The 12,195-nt window shown below is 38.8% G+C and overlaps 2 protein-coding genes and 1 long non-coding RNA gene across 4 annotated transcripts in view; 1 reads left to right on the plus strand and 2 right to left on the minus strand.

Annotated features, from left to right (window-relative positions):
* Window positions 1-1,943: 1,943 nt before the first annotated feature.
* On the plus strand, window positions 1,944-4,523 carry LOC148185762 (uncharacterized). The gene is made up of 2 exons (XR_015775696.1): window positions 1,944-2,260; window positions 2,928-4,523. It is a non-coding gene; the product is annotated as an uncharacterized LOC148185762 (long non-coding RNA).
* On the minus strand, window positions 3,498-11,567 carry LOC121962076 (uncharacterized). The gene is made up of 11 exons (XM_042512270.2): window positions 11,432-11,567; window positions 10,044-10,217; window positions 9,123-9,317; window positions 8,838-9,022; window positions 8,612-8,724; window positions 8,376-8,515; window positions 7,901-7,989; window positions 5,605-7,677; window positions 5,212-5,290; window positions 4,978-5,128; window positions 3,498-4,639 (listed from the first exon to the last, which is right to left on the minus strand). Exons 2-11 carry the CDS (start codon window positions 10,209-10,211, stop codon window positions 4,530-4,532), a joined length of 3,303 nt encoding a protein of 1,100 aa, XP_042368204.2. The 5' UTR covers window positions 10,212-10,217; window positions 11,432-11,567; the 3' UTR covers window positions 3,498-4,529.
* A 532-nt stretch (window positions 11,568-12,099) lies between these two features.
* txk (TXK tyrosine kinase) overlaps window positions 12,100-12,195 on the minus strand; it is a 13,637-nt gene continuing 13,541 nt past the window's right edge. For both annotated transcript variants that reach the window (XM_088073439.1, XM_088073438.1), the window contains exon 16: window positions 12,100-12,195. This exon is cut by the window's right edge and continues 1,406 nt beyond it. The gene's annotated coding sequence lies outside the window, so the exon portion shown is untranslated.

Raw genomic sequence — 12,195 nt, forward strand, 5'->3', positions numbered from 1 at the left:
AAATTATTTTGTTTACGCTCTTTGTGGATGAGGGCACGGCCGGCTCGAGCCATTTTATTATGTTTTTATTATTATTTAGATTTTTCTGTCCGACCAAAGTGTTGGATTGAGTGACGTTTCCATCTGTAGAGCCTAAAAACACAACGTACTTTTTGTTTAGATAAGACAAGATAATGAGAGAGTAACATGAAAACACACACACACACACACACACACACACACACACACACACAGTTGACTACAGTAGGTGTGTGTGTGTGTGTGTGTGTGTGTGTGTGTGTAAGCAGACACTTAGTCTCATAGCAACTGAGGACATAAACAGTCCCAAGCATGCATCTATGTGTGTGTGTGCGTGTGTGTGTGTGTGTGTTGAAATCTCTGGTTCCAGTTGTGTAACATCAGTGACGGCTGCAGACGCACAGGTAACACACCTGGTGTACGGGTGTATCAGTGGCCGTGGTTAACCCTTTAATACCTGGATTGACAACAGTATTCATACGCCTTTCACTAAACATTTAAATCTCTGAAACCTCAGAAATTGTTTTGATTTCTGTAACACATACGGGTAATGAAAATAGACAAAAAATAAGGGAAGAAAAAGTAAAAGAAAAAGCTAAACCTAAAAAAGTGCTGAAAATAAATATAATGTAAACATGATGAGCAACTTGGGAAGAAATGTCCCACAATTCGCAAAAAAAAAAAGTACGTTATCTGAAAATTAGCAGGGGGCATTTAGATGTCTGAAAATGGGGGGAAATGTTGATAAAACCATATTTAGAATTATTCTTGAGGTAATTTTCTTGCTTTTTTTTAACTTTACTTTTTTCTTTTTTAAAGAAGGAGCAAAAAAATGTAATCCAAAGATGTTGGCAGGTAGATAACTGAAGTGCAAACTGAATCCTAGATAAACAAAATCACACCATAATAGAGACCTTTGCATCATACCGTATGACTGTGATGTGTTTTTGAAAACACCTTTCCATAGATCAAAAGAAGCTTTCGTGTTTAATGCCTCACTAATCTCTACTGGAATAAAATTACTCAACGTGTTAGAGGTTTAGAAAGGCGTTAAAACAGATTAGCAAAACCTGGCAGGGAAACTCCAGGTGGGAGAAATGACGTCTCTTTGTCTCTTTCCATAACAACTGATGTCAAGGTGAGAAAAACATTTAAAGCACACACGTGAAATTTGTGGAACAGTTCTTGCCTAAAGACAGAAAAGCAATTTGCACAGATTTTGAGGGTTTAAATGCTTGTAAAGGTGTCTGAATGCAGTGCAAGAAAAGTGTTGATCCAGTTTCAAAGGGTTAGTATTGTCCTGTCATTTTCAGACATAATTGTGATGTTTAAATATTTGTAGAAATATTAGTTTTTCTATTTTGTGGGGTCCCACAGGGGTCTATCCTGGGTCCTCTCCCGTTTACAGACGTGTTACCCCTGGGGAAAATCATGTGTAAAAATAGTATAGCTCAGGGATAACATACTTGCAACACTTAGGGGCCACTTTTGCAAAATGACAGGAGGCCAGGGGCCAGTCGCAGCAGCCCAATACGTGTTTCTAGAATTTTATTTCATTTTATTTTATTTTAGAACTTTTCAAGGATTTCAGGACATGTCTGAGATTTTATCATGTTTGAGGAATTTTGGGACATTCCTAGGATTTTAGGACACTTTAAGGATTTTAAGACATTTCAGGACACAAAAGTGATACATTAATAAAGTTACATGGTGATATATTAATAAATATTGTTCTTATTATTGTTATTAGTAGCAGCAGTATTACCTGTCATCATCATTAACTGCAAAACAAAGTGAACACAACATGAAACATCTGTGCTTCAGGGTGTAGCCGAGGTTTGTTGGCGTTGTTTTTTAATTCCTCTATGAATAAAGTTTTAAAAAGCAGCAAGAATTAACTGGTTTCTTCTCTGTTGCAACTCCAAACCACAAACACCGTCAGATCTGCTCTGACAAACTTTTCAGTCTAGACATTATCCATCTTTTCCCTTCATCTCTGCTCCCTCCTCTTCACCTTCCCTCCCTATTTATTCTCTCTCCATTACCTTCCTCTGCTCAAGTCTTCAGTCTGCAGTCTGTCCTCCAGCACTCCTTTTATCATATGATTCCTGCTTTTAATCTTTGTTTTGTTTAAAATTTTCTTTTTATTCCCAATTCGTTCCCAAAATGTCCTGCAGGTGGACAGCTCTGTTTTTCCTTTTCCTGCCTAACCTCAGAGTTCAGAGCATCGACTTGACTCATGGTGAGTACAAATCCTCATTTTAATCTGAAGACCTTCAACAAATAATTTTAAATTCTTAGTGCACAGTAAAAAAGTGTTTGCTGTAACTTGACATTTATGTTTATCTTGGAACTAAAGCTTACTCCTCTAGCATGTTGTCTTCATCGCAGCTTAACTGCAAACAAAAGGAAAACACACCTCAGACCTGTTGTCATGAAAAATGCAGCATGGACTGTCAGATCAGATGGCGGCACACACACCTCCGCAGACACGTAAAGGTGACAGCGCTGTTGACCGCGGGACAGATAAGAAAAAGGTTCACTGTTACTGAGTGTAAGGCAAGCTTAATTAGAGAACAAAGGTTTTTCAAGTGCAACTGTGGAGACAAAAAATCTATCAACATCTTAGAAAATAGAAAATATTTCATTATCAATTCATGTTATAATTACTGTATTCATTTTGTAGAAATAAATGTCAAAAGTTACAAAAATGTCAAATTTAAAAAAAGGAATTTTTACTTGATGATTTAAGGCTTTTACCAATATTTCGAATATCGCCAAAATTGTGTTTTATTGAAATTTTGAAAATATTGCTGAAGTTTTGTGCAAATCTGTGATGAAAACCTGCCGACTGACTGACAATGATGTGCAGAGAGGTGGTTTATGTATCTCTAATCTCCCTCCATCAGCTCGGTTCGTCCCCTCTTCCTTGGAGTACGAACTTCCGGAGGTCGATGGTTCAGCTGTGGACATCTGCAGAATTTTCCTTGACCCGACGCCCTCACCTGTCACCACCACAACCACACCTACAACCACAACCACCACCAGGAAGGTAATTACACCACGAGGGGTTAACTGAAGCCTCACTGTGTCGACAAGACGGCGTCCACAACAACCACGCGAACACGGTTTTACTGCATCGTAGCGGTGGCAGAGACCGTAGAGTAGTTCATTCATAGCCTAACATTAACATTTTACTGTTGGCAAATGCATTTAGGCTGTAAAAGTCCTGATGGGGTTAATTTATAAAGATTATCTTACTGAACAAAATGTGCAACTTTCATGGAAAAATCCCATACGCTGTTTGACGAGTGAACCTGGAGCGCTCTGTTGAACTATGTAGATGCTAACATCACCCAGCTGACATGCTTTCACATTTTATTTCACATTTTTAATGTGGTGCATTTCTTTGAAAAGTGCCACACAAAAAAAACTTGCTTTTGTCTTATTGTTATTTTTTAAATCTCCTATGTCGACTCTTCCAGCAAGTTGTGACCACAACCAAAAAGCCAGCCGTCCAATCACCACCCAACAAAACAAAAACCAAAAACAGCGGAGCGCCAATCAGGCCGAAGCTGCCTCCGTCACGACCAATCACCGTCAGCCACTACAACCCGGCTGCCTACCGCCTCTGGGCCAATCACAGAGGACACACGGCTGCTTCGCTCCGATGGTTAAACGGTATCATCTCGCAGTCAGTGAGAAAGCTGCCACGAACAAACTACGGTGTGAGATCATCAGATAGTGACGAATCAGGTGCGGCGGTGCTGAAAAGAGCGGGAAGGATGAACGGGAACAGATGGAAAATAGGTTCGTTTTCTTCAGAGGACTCGAGTGACGAATCTTAAAATTATCGTGGTTTTTGGAAATTCTAAATTTTGGGTTTTTAACTAATGCTGTATTTAACTAACTTTGCAATACTGTTTCACTATGTTCATGCCAAAAAGCATCTTTGAATTGGAAAAAAAAGCCACGCAGAGTTTGAAGTTTTGTTAGGCCGTTGGTTTACTAATGCCTAAAAGTTACCTGCATTTCTGTTGGAACATCAATAAATACTTTGTATGGTGATAATGTAAATTGTGTGCTTTAATATTTCAAGGAAAATAAAGATATATGTACAGTGTCAGTTTACATCTGTTAGCTTAGCTGCTAAACCAACACAACCAATTTTCTTTTTTCTTTTACTTTATTCTTATTTGTTTTCATTTATTGTTAAAATGTTAAGTAAAACTGTTAAACAATTACTTGAAAGTGTTCACATATAAATTACTTGTTTGCTGCTTTAAAAAGTTGTAACTAGCTTAATAAAACTAAACTAAAAATGTGTTTAACTGTAAAATAATAATAAAAAAACATACATAGCCTGTTTTGTTTTAAATGAAAGATGTTCAAAGTTTAAACTTTACACTTGCATTTACGTCATTATTTGGCTTACCATTTGATAAATAACCAGTTTATTCCTGTTGGTGTTAAGTTGATATTAAAGTAAAGTGAAGAGGTCTGAAGTGTTTTTATGGTGTTTGTGTATCAGTGCTGTTGTGTCCGTGTTGCTGTGGCTCTGATGGAGGAACGGGCTGTTTGTCTTTCCTCTGATCCTTCGAAGTGCCTTTGTTGTGTTTGCCTGAGAAAACATCACAGCAGTTATCACTTTATATACCTAATAGTTGAGTTATTAGCTGTATGAAAACATTTTTGTTTGTTTGTTTGTTTGATGACCACAAAATCAACATTAAATTGCACTATATTTTATGTGACTGTGTTTCATCTGTTTATATCTCAAAAGCCGCCGCAGTGATGAAAGTGTCGATAGCTGGTGTCGGGCCAGTTTACTTGATCCTTTTTACTTTTTTTATTCATTAGGAGACTGACTTTTGATTGGCCCAGACAGAGCCTGCAACTTTACTGTGTTTTCTTTGGCTTTGCTTAATTGCAGGTACTATGGTACAGTTGTTGGTGTACCTTCTCTTCCTTTGAGCTCTGGCAGCACTGAACCTCTCAGATCTGGGAAATGAATGTCCGGTTTCTTTTTGGTTGCGGTGCCACCGCTGTTACCGAGGTTACAGCGATCAGACAGCAAGGAGCGCTCGCAGATCAGACTCTTTTCTGACACCTGAAAGACGAGGAAGTGGTAACTTTGGAAAAGCAAATTACGCTCACTGTGATTCTGTTGTAAAACAACTGAAGCACACTGACCTGCGCAGAGAGTGGTCCGGTAATGTGGCTGGACAGTCGACTGTAGATGCCACCGTGATGCCTGGGTTTGTCTGAACACCTGTGATAAACACAAATCAGCACATTCTGTCTCAATTATAAAACATTAAATTAACAATGAACCTTAAGGATGTCACACATTTTGGCCCGCTTCAGGAATATTTTTATGTGCATGGTGTGGTCCTAAATATTGAAACTTACGAAATTATAATGTATAACAATAACAGTGCACAGCAGGAGTGACAGCAAGATTTTGCAAATTACACCGACTAGCCTTGGCTAACTGTTTTGGCGATGTATTAGATGTTAATCAAAGAAAATCTAAAATTACTTTTGCGCCTCACATATTGTGCTAATATGTGAGAACTTCAGTACCTATGGCTGTGGGCTCCAGGATGGAAAGACCCCAGGGAGAGGTGATCGCTGGTGGCTGGGCCGTGGACGGAAAATGGGTGGATAAGGGGAGTGGAGGATGGAGGGAGGAGTTGTGGAGTGGAGGAGGGCGGAGGAGGAGGCGGCGGTGGAGAGGAGTGGAGTACACTGGCCGCAAAGTCATTAATGTCTACAGTGTCCATGTTGTGAAAGATGGAGCTTCTTGTTGAAGCTTTGTGGTCTGGAGTCGCTGTTGAGGTGAATGAAGTGGAATCTGCAAAAGCAGATATATTTGTTGTGCCGTCCCTTTCGAGACTGTCTCTTTTCTTTCTTGCTTCTGTAGGAAATGTTGTTTTCTGAGACTTTAGGGTCATTGTTGTAGACTTGCTATGGTTGCTAAAAGATCCAGGCTTTGTTTTAGGTTCGCCTATCAAAGATTTGGACTGAGGGGGCTTCAAGGATTTTATGTTCGGCTCAGCTTCACTGCTGTTGTTCTTCTGCTCAATATTTGAAACTCCAGGAACCTTTGAGGTTTGATTTACAAAAGATTTGGTTCTTGCACTAATGGACACAGGAAGCGCTGAATCCTCTCTGTTCTCTTTATCTGAGACCTTCAGTATCGTTGGAATAGCGGTCTCTCCTGACGGGACTGTTTTAGGTGCATCATTTGGCATGGATGTTGAGGTCATTTGGGATTCTGGGGTGATCTTGGATTTCAAAGTGCTCTGCAGATGGACACTGGAGGGCTGTGAAGTTTCAAGATTATCCTTGTTTGCTTCGACAGAGGCTTTGGATATCTCAGTGTCGTTTTCAGCTGGGTTGAGAATTGGGCATTGAGCATTGGTTGCAATCGATACCTCTGTGAAATCCCTTTCAGTTTGAAAGCTCCTCGAAGGTTTGTTGGGTTCACATGGTGAATTTATGTCTTTGGAATCTGAAAATGAGCCAGTTTTGGCCAACTTAAAATTTGAAGTTCCTTTAGGCAGAGTTGTAGAGCTGTGGGCAAGACTTGCCTCTGTAAAAACTGTTGAGGTCTGCCTTGACAGATCTGAGGAAAGGGTCTTTGAAATGCTTATGGACAAAGTTGTGCTGTTTTTGGTCATTTTTGGGACCAAGTTTGAGGTAGTCTTAGATGGCTTCAGGTTTAAGGGTATGACTTTTGGACATTCGGAGGTCCTTTTTTGCTCTGTGTCCATGGTTGAACAACTGGTCTGTTGCGCTGAAATCGTAGATGTCTTGCATGAAGGGATGGATGGGGCAGCGACCTCAGTGTGGTCACTGCTTGACTCTTGAGACATTTGAAGTGTTAAGCTCGTCTCTACTTGGTCACTGGTTGATGTTTTAGAGGTTACACCTGTTAAGACACCTTTAGAGTACTCTGTGGTGGAAATTTTACCAATTTTCTGTGTTAAGTGGGCTTCTGTATGATGAATTTCTGACTTTAAAGAAGCTTTTGGTGTTGAACTCCTATTTGGATGGTCAGTGGTTGAGTTCTTAGACAATCGGGGTACTTTTGTGTTTAAGTTGTTCGATCTCTTCCCAGAATCTTGACTTGGCTCCAATTTGGATGTCACGCCTGATGCAAAGTTTTCTGAGTAACTGGAATACAAACCACTATCCCTAGTTTTCAAAATAACCTCCTTTGTCTCTGGAGAAGCAACTTCCTTTAGATCTGTTGCAGCCTTGGTAGCCTCCAGTGAATCAGAGATAAGGGTTTTAGTTGATTTGGGAATCTCAGGTTCCTTTCTTAGATCCAAACCAGTGGCCTTTCCTGGTTTACCTTTTCCTAATGTTTTAGACTGTTTGACAGACACTGAAGGTTCTGAGGGGTTTCGAATAGTTTTCGAAATCTTCAAAGGTTGCTTTCCTTTTGTCTTCTCCATTTTGTCTTCTTCCTTCCTTTCTCTTTCCTTGGTGACTTTGTCATTCACATCTTCAGGTTGTGACTTGTCCTTGCTTTTCCGGTTCTTGTCATCCCCTTCTCCCCTTTCTCGTCTTGGGGTTTTGGTTATTTTGGGAAGAGTTGAGTTTTCTCTGTGGTCTTTCTGAATCTTGACATTCAGCTCATCCAAAAATCTGCACAGATACAAAGAAAGATACTTTGAACTTGGAGGCTACTCAACAATCAAAGTGTTTGTGGTTTGACTCCTGGTATCACTATTGCTCAAACCTATCCCAAAGACAGAAATGAGAGACGAGGTGAAGTCCCTAAAAATCACAGTAAAACTCAACATGTTCATAGTTAGAGTAAGTCCAGGTGGATGCATCTGTTGTAACTTTGTAATTTAAACAGACATACCTGATGTGGAAAGAGTCTTGTGTGAAAAGAGGATGTTCTAGCAGTTCTGAACACTGAGCTCGTTCCTCAGGATCCATCCGGAGACAACTCTGCAAAAACAACAGACAGGAATTACTGGTTCTGAGATGTCCAAGTTATGGCCTGATAGTAAATAAGAGTACCAAACAAATTCACACAAGTCCATTTGAATGGGGGGGATAAACTGACAACCATCAGAAAGGCTGAATTTGGTGTGAATATGAAAGCTGGTCAATAGTGGATGTCCTATTGTCTGTGTCGACTTTCTATGTTATATAGATATCTAATATTTTATCATGTTTGTTCAATCGGCAGGTACATCTGGGATACTGTGCTTGCTCTGGTTACTATGAAGCTGAGGGCACTTAACGAAGAATTGGACATAAGCTAAAACAAAGTTTTACATCTTAAATATTTGTATTGTGATATTTAAGCTAGTAAAGTAACTAAACTGTACCTGAGCCAGGTCCAGGGCAGCGGGTGTGATTGTAGGGAAGCGCTGCTCCAGTGGGACTTTTCCAGAGCATTCGGGCAGTCTGACTCCTGAAAAAACGGGATTCCTGTAGAACATCTCCTGGTGATGAGCTGTCATGTTACCTTTTACGGGAAAAAAGAAGAACCCAAGAAAGTGCAACCGGGTTGAGCTAGTAGATGAGGATATTTTACGTATTCATGTCTGGCAGAAGTGCTTACCAAAGCACCTGACGATGTGGTAAATTTGGTCGAGGTCCGAGTCTCCGGGAAACAGAGGCTGACCTGTTAACATCTCTAATAACAAACAACCAACAGCCCACACATCAACCGGTCTACACACACACACACACAGACACACACACACACACAGACAAACACCTGTTAACACCTGAAACCACAGATGACATATACCAACACATGCTCAGGTGTACATGCTAACACCTACTTTCCATATTTGGTGTCTCCCACCAGCAGTTCAGGGGCTCTGTACCAGCGAGTCGCCACGTAGTCGGTATATACGCCCCCCTCAGCGGGAGATGTCATTGTCCGGGCGAAACCAAAGTCGCACATCTTAACCACGCCCCCCTGAGAGATGAGTATGTTCTCTGGTTTGATGTCTCGGTGGATGATCTAGGAACAAAAGACATGATAAAAATACATGTTGTAATTCTTCCTCTGGCAGACATATCCGAGAGGACAAGTTCATTTCTCAGATTGCACTTGTCCTCACATTTTGCTGGTGGCAGAAGGCCACAGCCCTCAAGATCTGGTACAGGTACTGCCGGCTGGTGTTCAGGTCTAGTCCGCTTGGGTTTTGCTCCAGATCATCCAGAAGGGTTCGCTCGACAAACTCAAACACCAGATACCAGCGCCGGCGACGCTTCCACACTTCTACGAGGTTCACCAGGTTGTCGTGACGGAGTTGCTTGGTGGTGAGAAAGATGAGTGTAAAGAAATAAGCGTTAAAGCATTTTTACTTTGCGCCAGTTGGCCTTCATCTTAACCCTTTGAAGCTTGAGCACATTAGCTTGATTTTTCTCAAAATCTTGGGGAATAATTGATTAAAAAAATCAGCTTAAAATAAAACAAAACAAAACAATGTACACGCTGGATGGATAGATAGGTGAATTCCACATTTGTCCACTTGGATTTATAAATTAATTATAACATATCTCAGGAATTTCTTGATGGAATTTCTTCAAATTAAGCACAAATGTTCATTTTGACGTAACGATGAACTGACTAGATTTTGGTTGTCAGATGTCAAAGGTCGAGATCACTGTGACTTTGCGTTCGTGTCATTCCTGTGAACGCCGTATCTCAAGAGGGCCATAGGGAGTTCCTAAAATTTGGCACAAATAAACTGATAAAAATTTGGTGGTCAAAGGTCACTGTGACGTCTCAGAACCTGTTTATAGATACAACCTCTCGTAATAAAGACCGAGACTAAACATTAAGACACTTGTCAGCAAAAGAAAGACTTTCCGTCTTAAGATGTTTCCTCTCATGTCAAGAATCTGACTCTGACTCGTTTTGGTTTTACTTGTCTTGTGACTGACAGGCTGCTGTTGTGTTTAGCCTCACTCAGGTTTCAGGCTTATAGAAACGTCTCAATGCTCAGTGACTCATTGATTGATTGATTGACAGGTACCTTCAGCAGCTTGATCTCCCTCAGGGCGATCTTCTTCACCGTCTTGTCATCGTCGGAGTCCATGAACTTCTTGATGGCGACGAGGCGACCGGAGTCTCTGTGACGGCACTTGAGAACGGTGCCATAACTGCCCTCCCCGACCAGACCGAGAGACTCGTAACGCTCCATTAAACACTGGAGGGAAAACAATAGATTAAAAAACTGCTTTTTTTTTTTTTTTTTTTTTTTTACAAAACATAGCCGAAACCAACAGAGCTTTAAGACAGTAAACTGAATTTAGAAAGAATTTAACAAGACAAAAATCACTGTAATATAAAATGATCATGTGTAAGAAAGAAAGAAGCAAAAGCATAAAAGGGAATGAAATAGAAATATAGACACAATTTCACAAAGTAAGAAAAACAAAATTGCTAAGGAACAATGGACAATGTAAAAAAAAGTGAGTAAGTGAGAAATGCAATATTCAAAAAAATTTATAATACATTTTATTGTTATTCTGTTGTTGAGGAAATATTTAGATCCTTAAAGTAAAATTATTAATACCACAATGTAAAAATATTCAAGTAAAAGCCCTACATTGAAAATGTCACTTAAATAAATGTATTTATAATCAGGAAGATGTACTTAAAGTATTAGTAAGTTAAAAAATATTTCATACTTCAAGTTTCACAAACTTCTTTGAATAATGTTAACAATTTTAATTTTTAATTGGTAATAATCGTAATAATAGTTACGTAATAGTATTTATAATAATAATAATATATTAGTCACAAGGTTAATAACTGTAATGCGTTGTTAATAATGTTAATAAGAGTAACATATTTGTAATAGTGTTAATAATAGAAATGCATTGTTAATAATGTTAATAATTGTAACATTTTGGTCATAAAGTTGATAGTAATGTATTAGTCATAATGTTATTAATTGTAAATTATTAGTAATATACAAGTAATAGTATTAATAGTTAATAATATCGTTAATTTTAACGTATTAGTAACAATGTTAATAACAGTAACGTATCAGTCATAATGCATTTTTTTGTAACATGTTCAATAATTGTAATATTTATTAATGTTGAGGTTAAACAATAATAATATCAGATGAATCCATAATGATAATAATGAATAGTTAAAAAATGAGCTACACCTCAACCAACTACAAAAATAATTTACTGACATCAGATACAACAGTAGAACAGTCACAGCTGACTGATACTTTTACTGCATTTGACTGATTTCACTGACGTACTTCTACTGAAGGAATATTTTCAACACAGGACTTTTACTGTAACAGTATTTTCTTCCTACGTCAGTAAGTTCGTAAAGTTAACACACACACACACACACACACACACACACACACACACACACACACGAACACACACTGACCTCACAGGTGAATTCTTCTATCGGTGAAATCGTCGCGGTGAACTTCCGTTATCAACGTAAACACTGGAGTAACGTTTTGTTTGTGTACGTGTGTGTGTGTGTGTGTGTGTGTGTTTTGTCTCATAGTCACCGGAGAAGTCAACTGGACTCTGTGCGCGTGTGTGTATGTGCGTGTGCGTGTGGGTCATCCAACGCGTTGCCATGGTGACGCCTCCCGTCACGCTCCATGCAGAGCGGTCGGACGTTACGTCACTTTGGAAAGGGTAGAAACATTTTGTGTAAAAAAACAAACAAAAAACAAACAAAAAACCCGTTTAATTTATTTTACATTAAGAAAACTATAAATAGAAGTGGGAGAAAAAAAACATTGTTGTAACATTGTACGATTTACATGTATCATTTAACAAAAAGTCGGAAAATAAAGAATAACCTACCTGTACTATAAATGTATTTGTTTTCAATGATTTCTGTTTTATTTATGGGCAAAAGTCTTATTAATTTAAATATTAGGCCAACTCGAAATTAACACCAACAGACAATATGGAAATTCCTCCACATTTCTACACTAAAGAAACGAATAAATATGTAGAAAAAAAAGCTGTAAAACACAGCAATAAAAGCTGTTAACAAAGACATTAGCACCCCAATTGATTTTCTCTCAGAGCATGGAAACTTAATATGTTTTTTATTTTTTTATAAACAAATATTGCTATTTTAATATTCTTGTCATTTTTACACATCAACATAAACATGAGTTTTCATAA

Source organism: Plectropomus leopardus, chromosome 23, assembly GCF_026936395.1.
Source record: "Plectropomus leopardus strain MGB_pleo_1.0 chromosome 23, ASM2693639v1, whole genome shotgun sequence".
Taxonomy (NCBI): domain Eukaryota; kingdom Metazoa; phylum Chordata; class Actinopteri; order Perciformes; family Serranidae; genus Plectropomus; species Plectropomus leopardus.

Excerpts from the sequence above, each read along its gene's own strand:
- LOC121962076 (XM_042512270.2), bottom strand. The coding sequence starts at position 10,211 with ATGGAGCGTTACGAGTCTCTCGGTCTGGTCGGGGAGGGCAGTTATGGC. Across the intron at positions 9,023-9,122 it reads CCTTCTGCCACCAGCAAAAT|ATCATCCACCGAGACATCAA; the intron begins GTGAGGACAAGT and ends TTTTGTTCCTAG. Across the intron at positions 7,990-8,375 it reads CTGCCCTGGACCTGGCTCAG|AGTTGTCTCCGGATGGATCC; the intron begins GTACAGTTTAGT and ends TTGTTTTTGCAG.